This window comes from Jatropha curcas, chromosome 5, assembly GCF_041381405.1.
Source record: "Jatropha curcas cultivar XTBG-Jc1 chromosome 5, XTBG_Jcur_1.0, whole genome shotgun sequence".
In the NCBI taxonomy this organism is placed as follows: domain Eukaryota; kingdom Viridiplantae; phylum Streptophyta; class Magnoliopsida; order Malpighiales; family Euphorbiaceae; genus Jatropha; species Jatropha curcas.
In genome coordinates, this window is record NC_143155.1 from 20,796,227 (window position 1) to 20,820,972 (window position 24,746).

General features: G+C 37.0%; 2 protein-coding genes, 1 non-coding gene and 2 pseudogenes across 5 annotated transcripts; 2 read left to right on the forward strand and 3 right to left on the reverse strand.

Moving 5' to 3' along the window:
* Window positions 1–6,542: 6,542 nt before the first annotated feature.
* LOC105638629 (S-locus-specific glycoprotein S6-like) lies at window positions 6,543–7,091 on the reverse strand. Its single transcript, XM_012222456.1, has one exon. The coding sequence runs from the start codon at window positions 7,089–7,091 to the stop codon at window positions 6,543–6,545; it is 549 nt and encodes a 182-aa protein (XP_012077846.1).
* Window positions 7,092–9,515: 2,424 nt separating this feature from the next.
* LOC149496366 (G-type lectin S-receptor-like serine/threonine-protein kinase CES101) lies at window positions 9,516–12,530 on the reverse strand (annotated as a pseudogene). The gene is made up of 6 exons (XR_016320908.1): window positions 11,512–12,530; window positions 11,232–11,410; window positions 10,753–10,963; window positions 10,422–10,659; window positions 10,189–10,339; window positions 9,516–10,080 (listed from the first exon to the last, which is right to left on the reverse strand). The product of XR_016320908.1 is annotated as a G-type lectin S-receptor-like serine/threonine-protein kinase CES101 (transcript).
* Window positions 12,531–12,781: 251 nt separating this feature from the next.
* On the reverse strand, window positions 12,782–14,866 carry LOC149496367 (uncharacterized). Its single transcript, XM_089722020.1, has one exon. The coding sequence runs from the start codon at window positions 14,817–14,819 to the stop codon at window positions 13,020–13,022; it is 1,800 nt and encodes a 599-aa protein (XP_089578146.1). The 5' UTR covers window positions 14,820–14,866; the 3' UTR covers window positions 12,782–13,019.
* Window positions 14,867–15,050: 184 nt separating this feature from the next.
* On the forward strand, window positions 15,051–15,157 carry LOC149496368 (small nucleolar RNA R71). Its single transcript, XR_016321066.1, has one exon. It is a non-coding gene; the product is annotated as a small nucleolar RNA R71 (small nucleolar RNA).
* Window positions 15,158–17,854: 2,697 nt separating this feature from the next.
* LOC110010002 (probably inactive leucine-rich repeat receptor-like protein kinase At5g48380) lies at window positions 17,855–24,691 on the forward strand (annotated as a pseudogene). The gene is made up of 3 exons (XR_016320909.1): window positions 17,855–18,778; window positions 23,512–23,583; window positions 23,660–24,691. The product of XR_016320909.1 is annotated as a probably inactive leucine-rich repeat receptor-like protein kinase At5g48380 (transcript).
* Window positions 24,692–24,746: the final 55 nt, after the last annotated feature.

Genomic DNA, 24,746 nt, shown 5'->3' on the forward strand with positions numbered 1-24,746 from the left:
AAAATCCACCCGCAGGCTTCTAAGGGTCACCAATTCATCCTGGTTGCTGTTGATTATTTCACTAAGTGGATCGAGGCAGCCTCTTATTCAGTTTTAAATGCCAAGAAGGCAGCACAGTTTGTCCGTACTAACATCTTTTGTCGGTACGGAACACCATTCGAGATCATCACGGATAATGGGTCTCACTTTCAGAGTGAATTTTCTAATTTGTTGAAAGAAACGAGAATTCAACATCATAAGTCCTCACCCTATCGTCCACAAACAAACGGGGCTGTAGAAGCTGCAAATAAGGCCATAAAAATTATTTTGCAAAAGACAATTAAGAAGCACAAAGCCTGGCATGAACAGTTACCGAATGCTCTATGGGGATATAGGACTTCAATCAGAACGCCCACCGGAGCAACTCCGTATTCTTGAGTATATGGTATGGAAGCAGTATTGCCTATTGAGCTGGAAGTTCAGTCGGCACGGATCATTCAGGAAAGCCAGATCAGCGAAGTGGATTGGACTAAGAATTATCACTTGCAACTTTTGGGTATGGACAAAAAGCGATTGCAAGCAATCCACCAAACTCAAGTCTACCAGAGGAGAATGGCACGACATTTTAATAAGAGGGTCAAAGACCGGAAACTGGAAGAAGGTTGCTTAGTCCTGAAGGAGATTAGACAGCCAATCATAGACCCACGTGGGAAGTTTCGCCCTCATTGGGCTGGACCCTATGTGTTGAAGAAAATATTGTCCGGCGGAGCCGTCATCTTGACTGATTTGGATGGTTTGGAATTCACGAATCCATGTAATTTAGATCAGTTAAAAAGATATTTTGTGTAATAAGCATTGCATAATGTAAAATGAACTACATTAGACCTGATTCTCTTAAAAAAAAGGAAATTATGTATCGGAGATATGTAGGCAGCCCTCTTTGGGCGCGGTCTAAGCATTAATAAAAAAAATCACTTTATAATTTCATTCTTCTTTGCCAAATCAAAAAAAAAAAAAAAAAAGAAAGAAGTAAAACAAATACTATATAAAAAAAATAAAAAAAAATAAAAAAATAAAAAAAAACCCGCTAAGTTGAAAACCCGAAAGGGCGGCTTAGGCAAAAATCGGGGCCCGCTAAGTTGAAAACCCGAAAAGGGCGGCTTAGGCAAAAATGGGTAGCTCGCTAAGTTGAAAACCCGAAAGGGCGGCTTAGGCAAAAATCAGAGCTTGAATAAATAAAGTTGGAAAATGCTTGGAAAGCTTAAAAGTCAAATGACATGCCCAATTGAAAGTAATAAAGTCAAACAGTCCAAAGTCAAGCAGAAAACTAAAGAGACCAAGAAAAATAAATAATAAAGTCCAAATCCAAAGGAACATACATCCAAAAATCCAATGCCAAAACACCAAAATCCACACCCAAAGTCCCAAGTAAAAGACAAAAGAGTTCAAACAAAGCCAAAACACCAAAAGTCCAAAAGCCTATTAGAGTCTAGGTACCCCGTCGCCTCCGTGGGGCAACGTCCTCCGAGTCATCCCCAGTTGCTGAACTCCCTCCAGCCTCGCCTGTCCGAGGAGCCAACATGATCTCCTCATCAGTCCTAATCCCATCACCAGCGTCAACCTGAATCCAACCCTCGAGTGCACTCAGCAATGCATTCCTCTTTGGCTTTTCCACTGGCCAGACAACGGTCATGAACCAGGTCCGATATTCAGGAGAAGTATGAATACCAGCAGGATTAGGTAAGGGCCTAACCATGTGATGGTCTCTAACCCATGCCCTAAGAACGGCTCGAGTAACTCCCGGAGTGATGGCTGAATCAGCTAAAGAATCATCCATAATCGGAACAGTTTGATCTATCCCCATCTGCCTCAAAACGCGCGAAGCGCAGTACCAGGTACAATGTGTAAGGCCTAAAAGGTAAACCTGAGTATGACGAAAGCTAACCTGGATAAAGCGGATGATGTCATACCAGGGTACAAACCACAGCACCTCACTTGGACCCAATTCCATTAGCCATGAAGTCCATGCATCAGCAGACGGGTATGTGATCAGAATCCTCCGCATACGATACTGAGAAGGGTTGTAAGGCAAACGGGTAGGAGCAGCAACCACTTGAAGGTGGTCCTTCAACCAAACCTGAGTAATGGATCCTTTCTATTACAAAGGGATGAACCAAAAAAAAAAAAAAAAAAAAAAGATGAGAGGAAAATACCTGGAGTATAATTGGGGAAACTGTCCAGTCCTCGAAGCCTAGAGCAGCTCTGTCAAGGCTCCTGATGGTTTCTGCCAGCACAATGCCACCAATGCAACCCATGTCCTCCATCTGCCGAACCATAGGACAGAGTCGCAAGTCCCCGAAGCCTGGGTCCTTGTTAAACAAGAAACCAGCTAATAAGCAAAAAACCAAGGCCCGCATCCTCAGCCTCATCCGGTCTGGGTCATCTGAACGGACCTCTGAAAATTCATCAATCAGAGGCAGCAGAATTGCTTTCTGATCACCAACAATCATAGCCCTAGCTTGAGGTCGACTGAACTAAAACAGGTTTTCAAACGACCGAACATACCCAATCTTGACTTCGTGCCTGACCAATGGGGCATTGGGATCGCACCCTATGATAGCACAAAATTCCTCAAAAAGAGGACACATCTCCCCCATCATGGCTCCGAACCGGAACACATGGGACTCAGGATCCCAAAGTCTGATGCAGGCCCATAAAAAATTCCATTCGATTACTTCCCCCCTGAGAGTAACGATAGGAGAGCGACCATACCTCCCCAAATTGATCTTTTCAACTTTGGAGAGACTCCTAGTCCAGCTGTGCATGCTGTGATTGAAAGAAGGATTCATTCTTTAAAAGCAACAAGAACAAAAGGAGAAGAGAGAAAAGAAGGAATGAGTGAAGAAGCAACCAACAAAACAAGTTTTTATAGAAAAATGCGTCGAATGAAGGCGGCAGCAGCCGCCGAACGAAGGCGACAGCGGCCGCCGAATTGCCACCAAATAACGGCGACAGCAGCCGCCGAATAATGGCAGCAACGGCCCCCATAAAAATCACAATTCAGGCCCTAGAGGCCCGAAAAATCACATTCGGCCACAGAGGCCCGAAAATTCACATTCAGGCCAAAGTGGCCCGAAAAATCACAATCAGGCCCTAGAGGCCCGAAAAATCACAATTCAGGCCCCAGAGGCCCGAAAAATCACATTCGGCCACAGAGGCCCGAAAAATCACATTCGGCCAAAGTGGCCCGAAAAATCACATTCAGGCCCCAGAGGCCCGAAAAATCACATTCAGGCCACAGAGGCCCGAAAAATCACAATTAGGCCCTAGAGGCCCGAAAAATCACAATTCAGGCCCCAGAGGCCCGAAAAATCACATTCGGCCACAGAGGCCCGAAAATTCACATTCAGGCCCCAGAGGCCCGAAAAATCACATTCGGCCACAGAGGCCCGAAAATTCACATTCAGGCCCCAGAGGCCCGAAGAATCACATTCAGGCCAAAGTGGCCCGAAGAATCACAATCAGGCCCCAGAGGCCCGAAAAATCACAATTCAGGCCCAGAGGCCCGAAAATTCACATTCAGGCCACAGAGGCCCGAAGAATCACATTCGGGCCAAAGTGGCCCGAAGAATCACAATCAGGCCCCAGAGGCCCGAAAAATCACAATTCAGGCCCCAGAGGCCCGAAGAATCACAATCAGGCCCCAGAGGCCCGAAAAATCACATTCAGGCCCCAGAGGCCCGAAAAATCACATTCAGGCCGCAGAGGCCTAAAAATTCACAATTCGGCCTAAGGCCCGAAATTCAAAACTCGGCCTAGGGTCCGAAAATTCACAACTCAGCCCAAGGCCCCATAATCCCAATTTGGCCCAAGGTCCGAGTTTCGCCTTCAAAATTTGCTCCTTCAGACGGCCACTGGCTCTCATAAATCATTTTTATGATAGCCAGTGGGGGGCAACTGTGAATACTCAAATTTTGACCTCGCTACAGTAAATTTGACTTTGCTACAGTGTCAATGCCGGACTGCAAACAGTCCGGCCGGACCGAAGGCCATTTTGGACATTTACTGGAAGTATGTCAATATGGTACTTGAAACGTCCGAAATTTCACGAGGATCGCAGAACCGGTCCCGGAATGATTTTTGGAGGTCGGAAACTCCCAAAAAAGCTCCCGGAGCGAGACATGGTGGCCACCACCAGCTACGGCAGCGCCGGCCGCCGGACACGGCGGCACCTGCCGCCCCACCGACTGGGCGGCAGCTGCCGCCGAGCCAGGCGGCACCTGCCACCCTGGACCCAAAAATTGCCTATAAATAGGCCATTTTCAGCCTATTTCTGACACCCCTGTCTGTGTTGACGGACGAATCCTTCTCCCTCTCACGCTCCTTGCGTTTTCTTTACCGCTTTTTGCATTTAATTTAATTTTTATTGCATTTTAATTGTGATATTTGGACATTAAAATTAAACAAATTAAAATTAATTAATATTTCCTAAGCAAGGAGCTTAATCTGGAGTTAAGAAGCGGTCGTCGATTAAATCAGGTATGTAAACAAAACTCTGCCTATTTAATTTTAGCACTTCATGCATATTTCTTTTCTACTCTTAATAATTCTACAATTGCATAAATGCATCCACGTCATTATTTTTTGGTAAATAAACTGCCTTAATTAATTTGATTAAGCTTAAATGCCCGGTTAATCAATAATTGTGGTATTAAAGCCTTAAATCCGATAATATTGGTTAAAAGAGCCTAGTTAATTAATAACTACGGTTCAATTGCCTTATTTCGAACAAATCCGGCTTAAGTCCAATTAATCAATAATTGTGGCTAAAAGCCTTAATCAATCACGTTTCGACAATAAATTGTGATTAAGCTCGAACGCCCGATTAATTGATAATCGTGGCATTAAAGCCTAAATCGCACATTTTGGCAAACTAATTGCCTAAAACAACACATTTTGGCCAAAGGCCTTAAAATCAACCATTTTAGCGACAAATCGCTTAAATTAATCAATCTTTTGGCCAAAGGCCTTAAAATCAACCATTTTTGCGACAATCGCCTAAATCGCACATTTTGGCAACAATTGCCTAAATCAAATCATTTTTGGCTAAAAGCCATTAAAATCAACATTTTTGGCAACATGCCTAAAAATCAATCAATCTTTGGCGAAATGCCTAAACAAAATGCATAAAGCATACACACTCATGCACAAAGCATACACACAAAATGCACAAAGCATACACACACTCATGCACAAAGCATACACACAAAATGCACAAAGCATACACACAAAATGCACAAAGCATACATACACTCATGCACAAAGCATACACACTCATGCACAAAGCATATACACACTCATGCACAAAGCATACACACTCATGCATTAAGCATACCCCTTCAAAGCCCTTCAAAGAAGGCCTATCGAACTACGTTGACTTTGATCTTCCATTCAAACGGAAGTACGTAGGCACGTTCGGGATTTCACCCCGGGTGGCAAGTCAAAATCACTCAAACATTTCATTAATCCATCATTCACTTGCAAAGCATTCATCCATCGGTTAGTTCATCAGCATGACATAGTCTCGGGATCCACCTCGGGTTCGCAGAATGTGCCTTAAACATTGGGATAATTAATCTAGTAACTAGGTTAATTAAAAATGGAGTCACTTAGGGTTTTTTCCTAGTTTACCCTAAAATAATTAAACAAGGTGGCGACTCACACACTCACGTGCATTTCTTCTCATTCATCATATGCATTCACATGCTTATGACATTTGGGGAAGGGGTTCACACTATAGGATATTTGTTCTTGCTTGGGTCTAGTGCCATATCCTGGAGCTCAAGAAAACAACCATCTATAGCTTTGTCGTCTTCGAAAGCCGAATATATGGCTATCACTGCAGCAGCTTGTCAAGCAGTTTGGCTCAGACGAATTTTGCAAGATATGAAGATTGAGCAGAAAGAAGCAACAATCATTTTTTGTGATAATCAGTCCACAATTGATGGCGAAAAATCCAGTTCATCACCAAAGAACAAGACACATTGATATTCGCCATCATTTTATAAGAGAGCAAGTTGCAGAAGGAAGTATTCAGCTAGAGTTTTGCAATACAAGAGAGCAAGTAGCTGATTTGTTTACAAAGGCTCTTACTTTTGAGAAGTTTGCATATCTCAGAGACAAGCTAGGAGTTATGGATTTTTGCATTAAGGAGGAGTATGTTAGAGAGTAATGCAAAGTATCTCTGCACGTTATCTATTTTTAGTTAGTGATATTAATTTTCTGTTTTAATAAGTCAATATTTGTTATTTGATTCCCTATTTTCTTGTTGACGTGAGATAATTTGTGTCCACGTAATTTGGGATTTGGTTATGCTGTGATTGTATTTAAAGAGAATTTGATGAATGGAAATGTATCCGATTCTTCTCTCACATTTTCTGTGCACACCAGCGGTTTGCTGAAATTCCTCTTAGTTCTTTTTATTTTTTTTTCAGCAACTCTGTTCTACTCTGTTTTTCTAACAATCCTGACCGTTTAACAATGATTTCGCCTTTCTTGTAATCCTACTCCATAGTAAATCCTCCCGGCATTGGATTTTCTTCATCTAACCAGGACGTGAGAGAACAAGTCTTACGGTTAAACCCTAATTTCATTCCAGGCAAAAGTGTGTGCGTCGGATTATCAAAGCTTTCCCACAATATTTGTGTCTGGCAGCCGGAATTTGCTTTCAACACAAAGTTTCCATTATTTTCTAATACTGCTGTTAAATTTTCAGTGGAAGCAGACTTGCCTGAATACAGCTCAATTTGGCCACCACTATGCGTGATTATTAATTTCCCAACATCATCTATAGCAAGGACATCAGAGTTTCCGATGATTGGTTTATCTCTGTTGGCTGGCCAGACAGGATGGTAGCTCAGTTCATCCTTGTAGGTGCAATTTATGACTAGGTATTTGCGGGAGAATCCTAAAGCATAAAGCCTATTTGTTGAAACAAGCTGATCGGAAAAGCTGAGCCTATCACCTTGTTTGAGTTGTGTGTATACCTTTGAAGTGTGGCAGAAGCAAAATAAAGAGAAATACAGTAATAGAAGTATTTCTTTGTCAGCCATTTTTGAAGCTTTATTATTGTTTAATTTTGGGTTTTTTGAGTTCAAGCACATAAGAATCTCGGAAATAAAATTTGAAAAACAGCTTTAAGTTGTTTTTCAGAATTTCTTTATAACAAAAAATATGTTTTTGAACCGTTTTCCACTTCTTTTTAGAATGACATTTTGATAATTAAAATTATAATATCTAAAAATAATTTTTTTCTATAAAATATTTTCATTTGAAAAAATAAAAATATTTAAGTAAAATAAAATAGTATATTATACTTTAATAAATAATTAATTTTATTGTTACAAATATATTATATCCTTTATTTCTAAAATATTTCATATAAATAATATTTATGAAATTAAATTAAAATATGATTTTATTGTTATTATCAAGTGAGCACATTTTTCATTTTCTATTTTTTAGTTTTCATTTTCTAAGAAAACTATTTTATTAAAAGATAAAAAATAAAAAATAGAAAATTATTTTCTATAAGTAAAGTTGATGGTTTAATAATTGTAAAGAACACTTTTTTTTTCTTCGAAAATAATTATTACTTTCGTAGAATCCTTCTTTCATCATTTTAATTGATTTTTTTTTTTTTTTAGATACATAAATATTTATTTATAACAACACGCTTTAGTGTTCCAATATTGTAGATATTGTTTTGTAGTCAAATTATAAATAATTTTGTATATGAATGTGATGGGAAGACTACGTTGGGTAAAGTCACAAGTCAACTATTTACACATATTAATAAGCCTGTATCTTTTAATTAAAAAGATATTTATATTTAGGGTCTTGCTAGGATATAATTATGTAATAAGGACTTGAATTCTTAGTATGTAATCATTTTGGGGGGTTATTTCTGACTGATTTATAGTAATGATGAGTCAGATATCATGTTATTTCTTATTGGCTAGTAATGTGGAGTTGGCTGCCACCTAGTTAGGTAATAGAAACTGCTGTATTGCTTTTTGTTGAATTACGACAATATTAAAAATATTCCCTTTTTCTAAGACTCTCCTCTCTCTATCCTTTCTCTCTCTCGCTGGCTTTTTGCGCCCCAAACTACTCAAGAATCTACATTCATGTTCCATCTCAGGTTCTATGGTTGATGCGCCTGAAAAATTGGCATCAGAGCCAACCGATTTAGACCAAAGCCTTACCTCGCTTTTTTCGCAACTCACAAAGAAAACCACGATGACACACGCCGCGCGATTTCAAAACCTAGAAGAAAGGTCACTGTTACATGATTAATCTACTGGGGATTTGAGTGATAGAATCATGAGGCTGGAGGAAACAGTGAATCGAAGCATGGCAAACACTCAATTTGACATTCTAGAACTCAGATCGTGAGGCTGGAGGAAATTTTAATGTATTCTCTCTCAAATCTCAGACTCCTTCACTAGCAATTGAATATATATATATATATGAGATAAATGTGTTCGGTTTGTTATTCTTTTTTATTGCTTTTTGTTGGAGTTAATATTATTGCTGTAGAAGTTTCTTGGGTTTGTTTATTAATTGAAGGTTGAATTTTGATTTACAGATTGAAGATTCAATATGGTAATGTCATGAATTATCCATACGAGAAGTTTACCAGGTTAGTTGTTATTATAAATTATTTGAATCGTTATGAATTAGTTGTTATTTGAATTTGTGTTTCACAATTAGTTTCTGATTGTTAATTAGAGTATTAAATTATTTAATATAACTAGTAACTTCATATTTTTTTTTTCAAAAATATATCTATCTGTAAAAAATTTCCTCATTTATCTGAATATTTTAATTTGTTAACTTTATCTTTATTTTTTTAAAGTTAGTTATTATTAAATGAACTTCCTATAACATTCTTTTTTTTTTTTTCTTATTTTATCAATTTTTGAGTTTTACGTTCTTTCTTTTATTGTATTATAATTGGACACCTAAGTGTTTATTTAAATTGTAACTATTATTATTTTTAATTATCTGTATTGAATAATTTAAATTATATATATAGAATTATATATGCTAATATAATTCATTTAAATTGTTTGAATTACATAAACTAACTAAAAAATAAGTAGAATTAATTAAATTATTGTAGGATTAGTAAATTGTTTGCACATAGTATTCTAGAAAGTCATAATTTTCGAAAGCTTTTTACAAGTTCGAATACAACACAAATTCTGCTCTATATAACTTATATAAATGCAAAATTATTAATATTTGGAATAAGAATAGTTGCATGTAACAACTAAAATTAAATATTGTAAAATTTTTGTTACTTTTAAATATATTGTTAATGTTAATATCATGAGTAATAATATTCCTTTTTATTCAATGAATTTAAATATTTTATCTCTTTTTTGATATCATTCCTTTTTATTTTATTTTATAAAATCTATTAATTGAAAGGAGAGATTTTACGTGGTTAAGTTTTGAAAAAGAAAAAATGCATGTTAATTATCAATATTATTAATATTAAAATAAAGAATAATATTATTTAAACAATGTATTATAACTATACTCGAAGGGCGTATACATTCCACATTGATTGGTGTAGGAAATGGAGTCCCTTTAAATACTAGGGAGGGAATGTTCTGCCTCCCTTTGTAGGTCTGTGCGAAGTAAATCCGGATTGATTGGATCAGTGGACTTGGGACACTGGATAATTAAAATAAAAAAAATACAATAATAAACCATGATTTATCGACCAACCATATCAGTTACGGACAAGCCATTTACTGAAAATTTTTCAGCCAAGTCTTTAGTACTACCCTCACCTGTTTTTACAGTGGTAGTTCCCACATAAAATGCAGGCTGCTTAGGCATTGGAAGCTGTACGTCATTAGTCAACATAGATAAAACATCTGGCATGGTCGGCCTATCATAAGGATCCTGTTCTACACATAGCAGAGCCACATTAATGCATCTCAGAACTTGGTCGTTTGATGCTGAATCGCTCACCGTCGGATCTAATATTAGTTCCCATCTTCCTCCTTTCCATTGCTCCCATGCCTGAGATACAATTCTCATCAATTAATTTATTTAATTTATAAATATATAATTTATTTAATTTAGGGATATGCAATAATATGAAAACATTAACAAGATAATTAAACTTACATAACCCACAAGATTGAGCGGACGATCATAATGGTAAGCGCTGTGATTTCTTCTACCACTTATAATTTCAAGCGTTAGAACTCCAAAACTATAAACATCGGATTTGATGGAGAAAATGCCTTCCATAGCATACTCTGGGGACATGTAACCGCTGCAATATTTTTTTTTTAATTAAGAAAAATGAAATTGAGAAGTAAGTTTGATTAAGTTGATAATGATAATGTTTTACTTACTAGGTTCCTACAATCCTGTTAGTATTTGCTTCAGACTCCGTTGCCCTGAAAATTCTTGCCATACCAAAATCAGAGATTTTGGGAACCATGTCTTTGTCAAGTAATATATTACTAGCTTTCAAATCTCTGTGGATGATTCTTAATCTTGAGTACTTATGAAGGTAAGTTAGACCTTCAGCTATTCCCTCGATGATATTATATCGCTTTCTCCAATTTAATAGCTGCTTTCTTGATTGATCTTGAAAAAAAATAAAAATAAAAATATGAGCTAAATAAATGAGATGAACATATTCAACTTCTTCCATGAAAGGAGGAGCGAAAGCTTGCTTACCAAAGATGAAGGAGTCAAGGCTTTTATTTGGCAAGTACTCATAAATCAACAATCTCTCTTCTTCTTGGATGCAAAAACCTAATAGTCTCACAAGATTCATATGTTGTAGTTTAGCAATGAGTATAAGCTCATTTTTGAACTCTATTAGCCCTTGTCCTGATGTTCTGGATAGTCTCTTCACTGCTATTTCTTGCCCATCTGCAAATTTTCCCTGTGCAGTAATTGCATAATTGAAGATTAATTTCTTTATTCTGTAATAAAGATGACCATCGTTTCACTCTGTTCTAATTCCCGTATTTAAAAGTGAGAAAAAACAGAGCCTATTAAAATTACTTGAACAAATAAAGAATCAAACTAAATTGCAGAAAAAACATGAAACCAAATTAAACAAAAGTGAAGTTGGATGATTCATTTTTCACATAGTAGAATTGTAACAAATATATATATATATATATATATATATATATATATAACTCTACCTTGTAAACAGGTCCAAAACCACCTTGTCCGAGTTTGTTTTGCAATGAGAAAGAATCGGTAGCTGCTCTTATGGATGCAACGCTATATAGTTGCAAATTATGGCCGTTGTTACCGCTATTTTGAAGCTCATTTGCATCGCTTGGTCTATCTGACGTCAAGAGTTCTTTTAGAAATTTCTCTGTTTGATTGTTTTCAGAAAGATTAAAAATTAGAAACTTGGAATTCAGTTTGAGCAATGCTAAGAATACATATAGGATGAATGACATAATGTAAATATACCTTCTTGTTCGAGTTTTTTCCATCGCAAATACAGAAATATGCCCACTAATGACGCGAACACAACAATTGCTAAAGCAATCACTATCCATTTCCAAACCATATTTTGTTATATATCCGTCGCAAGCTGCAGAATTCAAAATTGTTGTTCTCACTGCGTCCCGTATGCTTCCATCGTAATCTAAAAACCACCTGGAAATATTTCTCCGTTCAACAGGAGTGAACTCAATAAAATAAAGCTGGTAGCTAACAGATTCCTCTTCTCCATTTGAAACTATATCGAACCTATAGTTATGGTTGTACGGACCTGGAAGAGGAATGTTTGCAAATGATTTATCAGAAGTCAAGGTCCCACTAGTCCAAAATATAACTCCCCGCCGTTTAACGATGATTTCGCGTTTTATATAATCCCACTCCATTGTAAATGCTCCATGCGTTGGAGTTTCTTCACCTAGCCAAGATGTGAGAGACCAATTTTTATTTTTCTTACTGTTAAACCCTAATTTCATTCCAGGCAAAAGCGTGTCCGTCGGATTATCAAAGCTTTCCCATAATATTTGTGTCTGGCCGCCGGAATTCGCTTTCAGCACAAAGTTACCGTTATCTTCTAATTCAGCTGTCAAATTTTCAGGGGAAGCGAACGGACCTGAATACAACTCAATTTGGCCATCAGGATGCTTGATTATTAATTTCCCAGCATCATCTACAGTAAGATAACTAGATTTTTCGGCGATTGGCTTGTCTCTGTTGGCTAACCAGACAGCATGGTAGCTTAGATCATCGCGCTGGGTGTTCACGTAGGTGCAATTTATTGCTAGGTATTTGCCGGAGAATCTTAAAGCATAAAGCCCATTTGTTGAAACAAGCTGATCGGAAAAGTTGAGCATATCACCTTGTTTGAGTTGTGTATAGTTGGTTGAAGCGTGACAGAAGCAAAATGAAGAAAAAGTTAAATACAATAATAGAAGTATTTCTTCGTCAGCCATGTCTGTAGCTTTATTATTGCTTTATCTTCTGTTTTTTGAGCTTAAATACATATATATATATATATATATATATATATATATATATATATATAATACAAGAAATTAGCTGCCTACAAAATATCTTGGTTCCAATCAAATAAATAAATTTTTTAAAAATATTAATTGAGGTGGTTATCGATTCTATCCAAATTAAGAATATAAATTTGATTTTCAAAAATTGCAAAGAGTTTTAAAAAATAAGAATCCTTAAATGGCAAAGATTATCTTTCGTTTTTCCCTCTTATTTCCTTACTCTATGAGTTGATAAGTCAATTTTGGCAGCTCATTCCTTCTTTACATGAACCACACATTCTTCACCACGCACACTCTTCTCACTTATCGCTGCTAGGTGCAAAGCAATTTACAAAGACACGGTTTTCCAGAGGGAGAGAGCTTCGCATAGCCATTACTCGTCTTTGGCAATAAGTCCATATATATATTTCTATTTCCCCATTTATTATTGTAGTACAGTAAATGAAAGTTTATTTAAGCTCTATTGATATTTATAAAATAAATTACGGAAACAATAACAGTCATACCTCCCTTCTTTGGCACAACTTGAACAGGACTCACCCAACTACTATCAAAGATTGGATAGATAATATCGGCATCCAGAAGTTTTATGATTTCAGCCTTTACTACCTCCTTCATGTTTGGATTCAAACGTCTTTGATGCTCGATTGAAGGTTTGTAGTCATCCTTCATTAGGATCTTATGCATGCATACACTCGGGCTTATTCCTTGTAGATCAGAAATCGACCACCCTATTGCTTTCTTGTGCTTTCGAAGAACCTGCAACAACCCTTCCTCTTGATCAAGCGTTAAGTGAGAGGAAATAATAACATGGAAAGAGTTGTTCTCACCTAGAAACGCATGCTTCGAATGAGGAGGAAGCTGCTTCAGTTCTTGTTTAGGTGGTGTGTCTTCTTTTTCTTTTTCTTTTTCTTCTGCATTATTATTATCATCTATGCTATATAAAGTTTTCTTTACACATGTATCTATTACATCTATTCTAAAGCAATCATCGCAGTCCATAGGTAGTTTACAAGATTTTAACACATTGAAAACAACCTCTTCTTGCCCAACCCTCAATGTCAGTTTCCCATCATGTACATCAATTAGAGCTCTTGCAGTTGCAAGAAAAGGTCTTCCAAGGATCAATGATCCTTCTCTTCCTTCATCAATGTCAAGGATGACAAAATCAACTGGAAAAATGAATTTTCCTACCTTGACTAGTACGTCCTCTACAATTCCCTTGGGGTATTTGATCGATCGGTCGGCCAATTGTAGAGACATCCTTGTTGGCTTGAGCTCCCCCATACCTAGCATTTTAAAGACTTCATAAGACATCAGATTTATGCTAGCTCCTAAGTCGGCTAAAGTCTTTTCAAAATTTAAATTGCCAATATTGCAAGGAATAGAAAAACTCCCTGGATCTTTAAGCTTTGGTGGCAATTTATTTTGAATGATTGCACTGCATTCCTCAGTTAGTTTTACCATTCCTTGATCATCAATCTTTCTTTTCTTGCTCAAAATCTCTTTTAAAAATTTTGCATAACTGGGCATTTGAGCAAGAGCTTCAGCAAAAGGAATGTTTATTTGAAGCTTCTTGAAGACGTCAAGGAATTTCATGAAGCTTTGGTCATCTTGCGTCTTTTTCAACCTTTGCGGAAATGGAAGGGGTGGAACATAAGGTTTTACCTCTTCCTTCTCCACTAGATCGATGATGGGCGCCCTTTTCTCCTCTTCCTTCTCTTTCTCTTTTCTGGGTTTGTCCTCCAACTCTCTACCACTCCTCAAGGTGATGGCTTGTACTTGCTCTTTAGGATTTTTCTCAGTGTTGCTAGGTAACGTACCTTGAGGTCTAGTTGCCATCATGTTCGCAAACTGTCCCATTTGGATCTCAAGATTTCTTATCGCAGCTTGTTGGATTTTGTTATGTTCTCTTGTTTCGTTCATGAAATCCATGTGCGATTTTGAAAGGGCAGTAAGGAGATCATCATGAGACTTTTTCTCAGGAGGCAAGAAACCTGGTGGTGCATTTAAAGTATTGTTAGAATTACCATATGAAAGATTTGGATGATTTCTCAACCTGTTATCGTAAGGATTCGAATATGGGTAATTCCTCCTTTGTTGGTTCATTACATAGTTTACTTGCTCCAAAGTTTGTGGATTTGCAGAATTTAACATGCATTCTGCAACTCCATGCGGTTCGTTGCATCTGTCACAAGTTTGAAAGATGGAGTTTACAGATTTAGTGGTTAGCAAGTCTAACTTTCTTACCATGTTGTCAACCTTTGCATTTAGTGTTGTGATGGCATCAATTTCATAGATCCCAGCAGTTTTTCTTCTTTCAGAACTGCTTTGATAATGGCTATTGCTTGCCATTTCTTCTATTAAATCATATGCCTCATCGATCTCTTTTCTTTCAAAGGATCCTCCTGTAGCTGCATCCAAAGTAATTTTAATATTAGGTGCAATGAATTATAGAAAGTTTGGACTTGTAGCCATTTGGGCAAACTATGGTGAGGACATTTTCTCAACAAATCTTTAAATCTTTCCCAAGCCTCATACAAGCTTTCTTGATCATGATGAGCAAAAGTCATAATCTCATTTCTTAATTTAGTTGTTTTAGAAGATGGAAAGAATTTAGCCAAAAATTTCTAGGCTAACTCTTCCCAAGTTGTAAAACTTCTAGCAGGACAAGATTGTAACCATGATCGTGCTTTGTCCCTTAGAGTAAAAGGAAAGAGTCTTAATTTAATGGCATCTTCAGAAACACCATTTTGTTTGAAAGTGTCACAAATTTCCAGGAAATTAGTGATATGAGCATTAGGGTCTTCACTAGGAAGTCCTCCATATTGAATAGAAGTGGAAAGCATTTGGATTATTGCTGGTTTGATTTCAAAATTATTTGCTTCCACTCTTGGTCTAGTGATGCTGGAGGTAGTCCATTGAGAGAAGGTGTGGTATAATCTCGCAATGTGTGGACGTTTTGCTGCTATATGACCTGAGGATTTGCAGCAAGAGGTATATTCGGAAGTTGATGATTAATTTCGTCCATGTTTGATTGTTGTTCGGATCTGTTCTCTTGTGCTCTCCTTGCTGCGTTGTTTCTTCTGCAGGTTTTTTCAATTTCTGGATCAAAGATCAGAGGTTCTGTTCTTCCAGATCTTCTTTGCATAAAAACCTGAGATGTTCTACAGAAAAATCAAATGAATAAAAAAAAAAAAATAAATGTCTAAATTAATAACAAGATAATTCGTATTGATATTGGTATTGCCAATCCCCGGCAACGGCGCCAAAAACTTGACAGCTTATTTCGCAAGTGTATGAATCGCTACAAGTAATATATGATGAGTAAGATATCATTCCCACGAGGATTGTAATCCAAGTACCAAAATTATGTTATCTCGTTATTATTTAAACGATAAATGAGATAATTGTTTATAGAAATTAAATTCAACAAGTAAAAATAAGAAATTAAGCAAGCAATTATTGATTAAAGAAATCAAGGATTCAAAACTACTAGGGGTTTTGATTTCACTTAATTCTTTCCAATTTATTTCATTAGTCCATTAATCAATTTAATTATTCAAGTAGGGGAAACAACTCTGAATTCACTAACAAGCTCTTCCGATGTATTGCTAGCTATTTTAATTCCATTTAATTACCTATCTTCCAATAGCGCAATTAACTATGAATTAAATCATTAAGTTATGTAGTTGTTTATGAATTTACAATTTAAGGTTGATAAATCATAAAAACCCCCCCATGAGTCAAACCATATAGCTTCCGCATCAAGTTATTATTCTCATGTGTTTTACTAACCTTTTCATATCAAAGATCCTTCTTCCGATAATGATAATTGAAATAAATCAATCTAAGAGAGAATTCTGCCTAGAACCATTAAGTTCATTAATAAATCATAACTTGAATAAGGAAAAATAAATCTAATTGCATAAATTGGAAAAGAGATTAAGCTACATCAAACCCCCTAGTATAAGAATTTAGTTACACATAGTACTTAAATAAAACTCAACAATACTTGATAAATATTCCATAATCAATAAAGATAATGAAAGAAATAAACAAGATTAAGAGTTTAGAAATAAGAACTAGAGAGGGATTGCTTGGATGGCTTCCTTGAACTTTGCACAACTCTTGAGAGCCTAACTTCTAAAGAGAAAACAAAACTATATACAAGCTATGAGACATGGGAGAAGAGATGTAGAATATGGGATGAGATGGATACCTTTGGAAGGCTCTTTCCCTTATTTATATAGACTTCTTGAGGGAACAAGCCTTATGCTTTAATGAGTAAAGTCCAACTTTTGTGAAGTGGAAAAGTTCTAAATCAAGCCATAAATTGCTCTCAATTATGGCTTCCCAAATGCACAAGGTTGAACTTTGACTGGCATGTGAAAAGAGCATCCAAAGTGTCTTGTGAAAATGGTAGGAATTAGTTGGCAACTTTTGACTTAAATTCAGAGTTTCTTGCTTGGCACGAACGTGCTGCATGGCACGGCCTGGGGCGTGCCAGGCTCTGGAAGCCTACGGCTCTCAGCATGGGCGTGCGTTCTGGCACGGGCAAGGCCGTGCACTCTCCTGGAAGTCTGGTTGATAGCGCGCACGGCCGTGCGGGATGGCACGGGCTGAGGCGTGCATCTCTCTGGAGGTTTGGAACTTGTGTAGCACGGGCGTGCTTCAGCTGCACGGGCGAAGTCTCTAACTCCAATGCGCGCACGGGCATGCGACTCAGCATGGGCTGGGGCGTGCGTGCCTCTGGCTTTTGGCTTGTTTTGCCTTGCGCTAGGCACGGCCGTGCACCTTAACACGGGCTGGGGCATGCCAAATATGTTTTGCCTTTATTTTTGTTCTTTCCTTGCATAATTCCTACAATTTTCCTCCAAATCAAGTGAGTTGTGTTTCAAGGAAGCTTTTAAATAAAAATATAACAATATTATATAAAAACTAATTTAGATAGATAAAATATACTAGAATTCTTAGTGAAAGTTACAATAAAAACACTATAAAAATTAGTGCTATCAAAGATCTTGAAAATGAATTTTTTTTTCCCAAGATTTAGGATTATATAACGTACAATGAACAATTCTTATATGGGTTGGTTTGACAAGTTCATAGTCCTGAAGCAATGAATGAATGTTTGAATTTGATATAATTTATTATTTCATAAATTTATACTCAAAACAAAAATTCAACCTACAATCCTTTTCATTATTTATAGTCAAAACATCCTTTCAATTATTTTTTTTTTATTCACTTTAGATTTTCCATCATTACTGATTATTATCCAGTACTACAACATACTTAAACTAAAGAAATCATTCCCTCCCTCTTCTTTCTTGCATCCAATCCATCATTCTTCATTCTTCAATTCCATTTGCAGCTTTTTACATATAACAAGAATGGTTGATCCGATTTTTCTCCATATATTTCTCTTTTAATTACTAGCTTCTACTTTTCCTACAACCCTTTGTACAGAAACTGATATTTCTTGCTTAAAATCCATCAAAGCTTCCTTGGAAGATCCCAATGGTTATTTAAGCTCATGGAACTTCAACAACGATACAGAAGGCAACATCTGCAAATTCGTCGAGATTTCTTGCTGGCTTGTTTATGAAAACTGGGTATTGAATATTGAACTTCGTGGTATGGGACTCAAAGGCCAATTTCCTAATGGAATTGAAAAGTGTACAAGCTTAACAGGTCTAGACCTATCCAACAATAACCTTCAAGGAACAATTCCTTCCGATATATCAAAAAAGGTTCATTTTGTTACAAGCCTTGATCTTTCTTCTAACAACTTTTCCGGTTAGATTCCAACGGATATTGCCAATTGCTCTTATTTGACTTCGCTTAAACTTGAACACAACAGTTTAACAGGTCAAATTCCTGAAGGAATCGGTAGACTTAGTAGGCTAAGGACTTTTAATGTTTCTAATAATATGTTATCAGGGCCAGTTCCCAATTTTTTTCATGCTAAATTTTCAGCTGATCACTATGCTTCTAACAAAGGACTTTGTGGAGGGCCTTTGAAAAGATGCAGAAACAGTTCCAAGAAATTCCGATTTAATTATTCATTCAAAGATGGGTTTGCTATTGGTTATGTGGTTTCTCTAATTTCAGCTATGGTGGTTTATGCATCTTATTGTATCCCTTGGGTGAATATGGGGAAAAAGGATGGGATGATCACAATACCAGCAATGGTGATGATGATGATTGTCAATAACAGCTGTATAGTGAGTCAATATCAGCTGTAATTATTGTATATATCTTTACTAATTTGCTATAATTCTGGTATTTAATAGCTGTAATCTGGGGATTTATTGGGGATGTAAATATGGGATGTGATGTGCTTAAATTTAGGAATATTGTAGGCTATCTCTTGTATAAATGTATATGATACAGAAGCATGAAGATATACAGAATTTTCTCCAAATTCTTTTGTCTTGTTATGGTATCAGAGCCTTACGAGATACCTCTCTTGTGTTTTCTTGTCTGAGATAGTTCTCATCTTGTGTTGTTTTTTTTTTTTTCCCTTTTTTCATATCATCTTGGTTTTCTAATCATGGAAAAATCTGACGTTGTTGCTTGCATCAAATTCACAGGCAAGAATTACTTTGCTTGGGAATTTCAATTCAAGATTTATGTTCAGGGAAAAGACTTATGGGGACTTGTTGATGGTTCGACTAGTAAGCCGACGGATTCAACTAAAATAGCTGAATGGGAAACAAAAGATGCTTGTGTGAAAAGCTGGTTGTTGCAAACAATGGATCCTTCCATTGCTGCCAACCTCAGACCATTTAAAACAGTGAAAGCGATGTGGGAGTATCTAAAAAAAGTGTATGCTCAAGATAATTCAACTAGGCGTTTTCAACTGGAGCAAGATGTGTCCACTTACACGCAGGGAAATTTGTCAATCCAGGAATATTATTCGGGTTTTGTTGCTTTGTGGACTGAATATACTGAGATTTTATATGCTTCTATTCCTGAAGCATCTTTGGAGACAGTCATAAACCTTCATCAAACTAGTCAAAGAGATCGTTTTTTGATGAATCTCAAATCTGAATTTGAGATTTTCAGATCCAATTTGTTGGCTAGGACTAACATTCCATCTTTAGATGATTGTTTGAGTGAATTGCTTAGGGAGGAACAACGTCAAAAGACGCAGCATGCCTTAGAACAGCAAGGCAGCTCATCCAATGTTCTCAATGTTGCGTATGCAGCACAAACCAAAACTCGGAACCTGGCTGGAGTCCAATGTTACAGCTGCAAAGGATTTGGTCATATTGCAAGTCAATGTTCCCAAAAATTTTGCAACTATTGCAAAACTAAGGGACATATTATTTCAGAGTGTAGAAAGCGTCCCCAGAATCGTACATCTCAGGCTTTGCATGCTTCAACAACCAATCATTTGGCGGCATCAACATCGAATAATGCTTCTCAACAAGCTGTTCCTGTACTTACTCAAGAGGCAGTTCAACAAATAGTCATCTCAGCTCTTTCTGCACTTGGAATTACGGGTAAAAACAAATCCCTCTCTAAAATCTGGCTTTGTGATTCAGCTGCATCAAATCACATGACTCCATCACTTGACAATATGTGTAACATTAAAAAATATGATGGGCACTTGAAAATTGAGACTGCTAGTGGGAATCATGTTCCCATTATGGCTACTGGTGATATTTCTTCCTCTCCTTTTCTGAAGAATGTTTTTATTGCTCCTAAAATCACTACAAATTTATTATCTGTTGGACAAATAGTGGAGAATAATTGTGAAGTCATTTTTTCTCCCTCTGGTTGTGTTGTGCAGGAGGTAATGACGGGGAAAACGGTGGCAAAGGGACCTAAATGGGGCAGATTGTTTCCTCTTAATATCCATGAACCGACCAAGCTTCAAAGTGTGTCTTCTTTTCTAACTACTTCAGTTCAAGATGAATATCACTTATGGCATACGAAGTTGGGTCATCCTAATGATAAGACTATTTCTCTTTTGTTTAAGTCTGGTGTATTGGGAACTAAAACCTTGTCTAAAAATATTGATTTTAATTGTTCTAGTTGCAAAATGGGTAAAAGCAAAACCTTACCTTTTCCATCTCATGCTACTCATAAAAATGAATCTTTTGATTTAATCCATAGTGATGTTTGGGGAATTTCACCTGTTATTTCTCATAATCATTACAAATATTTTGTAACGTTCATTGATGATTACAGTCGCTTCACTTGGATCTATTTTTTGCGACAAAAATCAGAGGTCTTTGATGTTTTCCAAAAATTTTTAGCCTTAATCGAAAATCAGTATTCTAAGACTATCAAAATCTTGCGTTCTGATTCGGGTGGGGAATACATGTCACAAAAATTCAAAGTTTTTCTTCAATCAAAAGGGATTCTATCTCAACGAAGTTGTCCATATACCCCTCAGCAAAATGGTGTGGCTGAGCGAAAAAATCGCCATTTACTTGATGTGGTTCGAACTTTGCTCATTGAATCATTTGTTCCACCAAAATTTTGGGTTGAAGCCTTATCCACTGCCATACATCTCATAAATCGACTTCCCTCACAGACTCTCAATAATCAAACACCATATTTTTTGCTTCATAAAACCATACCAAATTATAAACATTTAAATCCTTTTGGATGTGTATGTTTTGTCCTTCTACCATCTCACGAACGAACCAAGCTTTCCCCACAATCAATAAAATGTGTCTTTCTTGGCTACGCACCAAATCAAAAGGGTTTTCAGTGTTTTGATCCAACCACCCAACGAATTCGTATTTCTCGTAATGTCATTTTTTTCGATACCAAAAAATTTTACTCTTCCTTTGAAGGCTCATCCAATACCTCTTCTTATACACTGCTTCCATCTTTTGAAGACAACTTCAATGACTCACCTTCCAACTCTTCTCTTCCAATAACCCGATTTCATCCTGGGATTGTGTATACTAGAAGACCTGTTCATAGACAAATTCAACAACAATCTGATACTCCATCAACAGTAATGGCACTTGAAGCTTCGCCTGGGTCCCCTCTGCCACCTGAGCTCGACATTGCACCTCCACCACTTAGAAGATCTGCTCAAACCATCAGAGCCCCAGACAGGTACGGTTTCTCTCCAGAAAGAAAAAATGAATCTCATACATCCATGGTTGCTACTTTGTCTTCTATTGCCATACCAAAGTCATATTCAGAAGCAATTAAATCTGATTGTTGGAAGAAAGCTATTCAAGATGAATTGGATGCTCTGGCAGAGAATCAGACTTGGCAACTTAAACCGTGTCCACCAGAAATCACTCCCATTGGTTCCAAATGGGTTTTTACTGTCAAATTGAAAGCAGATGGTTCTTTTGAACGTTGTAAAGCTCATCTGGTAGCGCTAGGAAATCGCCAGGAATATGGGATTGACTATGACGAAACATTTGCTCCGGTCGCGAAAATGACTACAGTTCGTACAATTTTGGCTATTGCAGCTTCTCAAGACTGGCTTATACATCAAATGGATGTTAAGAATGCCTTTCTTCACGGGGATCTTAAAGAAAATGTTTTTATGCGTCCGCCACAGGGATTGCAAACTGGTCCAAATGAGGTATGTCATCTGCAACGTTCTCTGTATGGGTTGAAACAAGCCCCTCGTGCCTGGTTTGCAAAATTTCGTCAAACTTTACTTGATCTCTCCTTCCAACAGAGTCAATATGATCCTTCTTTATTTTTCCAAAAGACAACTCAAGGCATAGTTATGTTACTTGTATATGTGGATGATGTTTTAATCACTAGTAGTGATACTGTTTGCATTCAACAATTGAAATCATCTTTAACTGCTTCATTTCACATGAAAGATCTAGGGTCTCTTACTTATTTCCTAGGATTAGAAGTTCACAGAAGCACCAAGGGAATCTTTGTAAATCAACACAAGTACATTCACGAACTAATTCACTTGGCTGGGTTAACAAACACAAAACCAGTGGATACTCCTATGGAAGTTAATGTCAAATTTCGTAAAGAGGAGGGTGAACTTCTACAGGATCCTACATTATATCGGCGCCTTGTTGGAAGTCTTATCTACTTGACAATAACAAGATCGGATATCTCTTTTGCTGTTAATTTGATGAGTCAATTCATGGCATCTCCACGCCACTTACATATGGTTGCTGTGAAACGCATAATTCGGTACTTGCATGGAACTCCACATCGTGGTCTATTTTTTCCAGCTAACTCTTCCCTTACTCTTGCTGCTTATAGTGACTCTGATTGGGCGGGTTGCCCGGATACTCGTCGGTCTACAACCGGGTGGTGTGTATATTTAGGTGAAGCTCTAATTTCTTGGAAATGCAAGAAACAAGACAGAGTCTCCAAGTCTTCCACTGAAGCGGAATATAGGGCAATGTCTGCAACATGCTCAGAAATAATATGGTTGCGTGGTTTGTTATCTGAATTGGGTTATACTCAAGCTGGGTCAACTCCTCTTCATGCGGATAATACTAGTGCCATCCAGATTGTCGCTAATCCAGTCTACCATGAGCGCACCAAACACATTGAAATAGACTGTCATTCAATCCGAGAATGTTTTGATAATAATGTAATCAGCCTCCCATATATTTCTACAACACAGCAGATCGCCGATATCCTGACCAAGCCCCTCACTGCTGCTCGACATCAATTTTTCGTAAACAAATTGATGCTGCTTGATTCACCAGCATCAATTTGAGGGGGGGGTGTCAATAACAGCTGTATAGTGAGTCAATATCAGCTGTAATTATTGTATATATCTTTACTAATTTGCTATAATTCTGGTATTTAATAGCTGTAATCTGGGGATTTATTGGGGATGTAAATATGGGATGTGATGTGCTTAAATTTAGGAATATTGTAGGCTATCTCTTGTATAAATGTATATGATACAGAAGCATGAAGATATACAGAATTTTCTCCAAATTCTTTTGTCTTGTTAATGATGAAGAGAAGAAGCAAGAAACCAGAGCTTGACTATTTGGAAAGCTTGTCAACTTTGGAGTTTCTATTGGAGAAAGAGGTATTTCTTTTACTTTGTTAATTGGAAATATATCCGATGCTCTGCCTCATACCAATAAGCATGAATGTGTTCACAGGTTTCTACATCGGAGAATTTTGTTACAAGAATGAGTTTTAAAGATCTCTGCGATGCAACAGAAAATTTTAGCAAAAATAACATAATTGGATTTGGAAAAATGGGGATTATGTACAAAGCAACACTTCCCAATGGTTGGTCTCTTGCAGTCAAGAAATTCTGTAATTCCAAACAATCTGAAGAACATTTCATATCTGAATTGAAGATATTAGGAAGATTAAGACACGAAAACTTACTTCCACTGCTCGGATTCTGCAAAGAATAAAAGAAAAGGCTTCTGGTGTATAACTATATGTCTAATGGAAACCTTTTCGATTGGTTGCATTCAATGGATGACGAGAAAAATACTCTGCAATGGCCTATAAGAATGAAAATTGCTATTGGTTTAGCGAAAGGCTTAGCATGGCTTCATCATTGCTGCAATTTCCGTGTAGCTCATTTGAACATAAACACAAAATGTGTTTTACTCGATCAGAATTTTGAGCCTAAGTTATCAAACTTTGGAATGGCAACGCTCATAAATCCGAAAGAGATCAATTCAAGTAGGGGTTTTGTTATGGTTATTGAGTTCTGGGAAGAATGTTTTCTTAAGGAAGATGTTTTCAACTACGGAATTGTGCTTCTTGAGCTCATTACAGGAAAAGTTTCTCCTTCTTTAAACATTTCTGATGGAAGCTTGGATAAATGGGTAAACTATCATTCTTCTAGTAACTCTGATCGTCTACATGATTTTGTCGATGAGCTCCTGATAGGGAAAGGACATGACAATGAGATCTTTCGATGCCTCAAAGTTGCGTCTAACTGCATTCATCAATCTCCAGTGCAACGGCCAAGTATGCTTGATGTGTACACGACAATTAGCACTATAAGCGATTGACATTTTACAAGCTACAAGAAATTAGCACAAATTTCTTAATAGGCTTGAGATTTGTTGGAAGCAGAAGCATGCTTCTGTTACCCACATTCTATAAGTTGTATGTCAAGTGTAGTTGTTAATTAGAGCCGATCTAGTTCGGATGGGCTATATGAATCATTTGTTTCCAATATCCACTCTAATCAAATTAATAGCAAAGCAAAGTATAAATTGG

Coding starts and splice junctions, on each gene's coding strand:
- LOC149496367 (XM_089722020.1), bottom strand. CDS start 14,819: ATGGTAAGAAAGTTAGACTTGCTAACCACTAAATCTGTAAACTCCATC.
- LOC105638629 (XM_012222456.1), bottom strand. CDS start 7,091: ATGGCTGACAAAGAAATACTTCTATTACTGTATTTCTCTTTATTTTGC.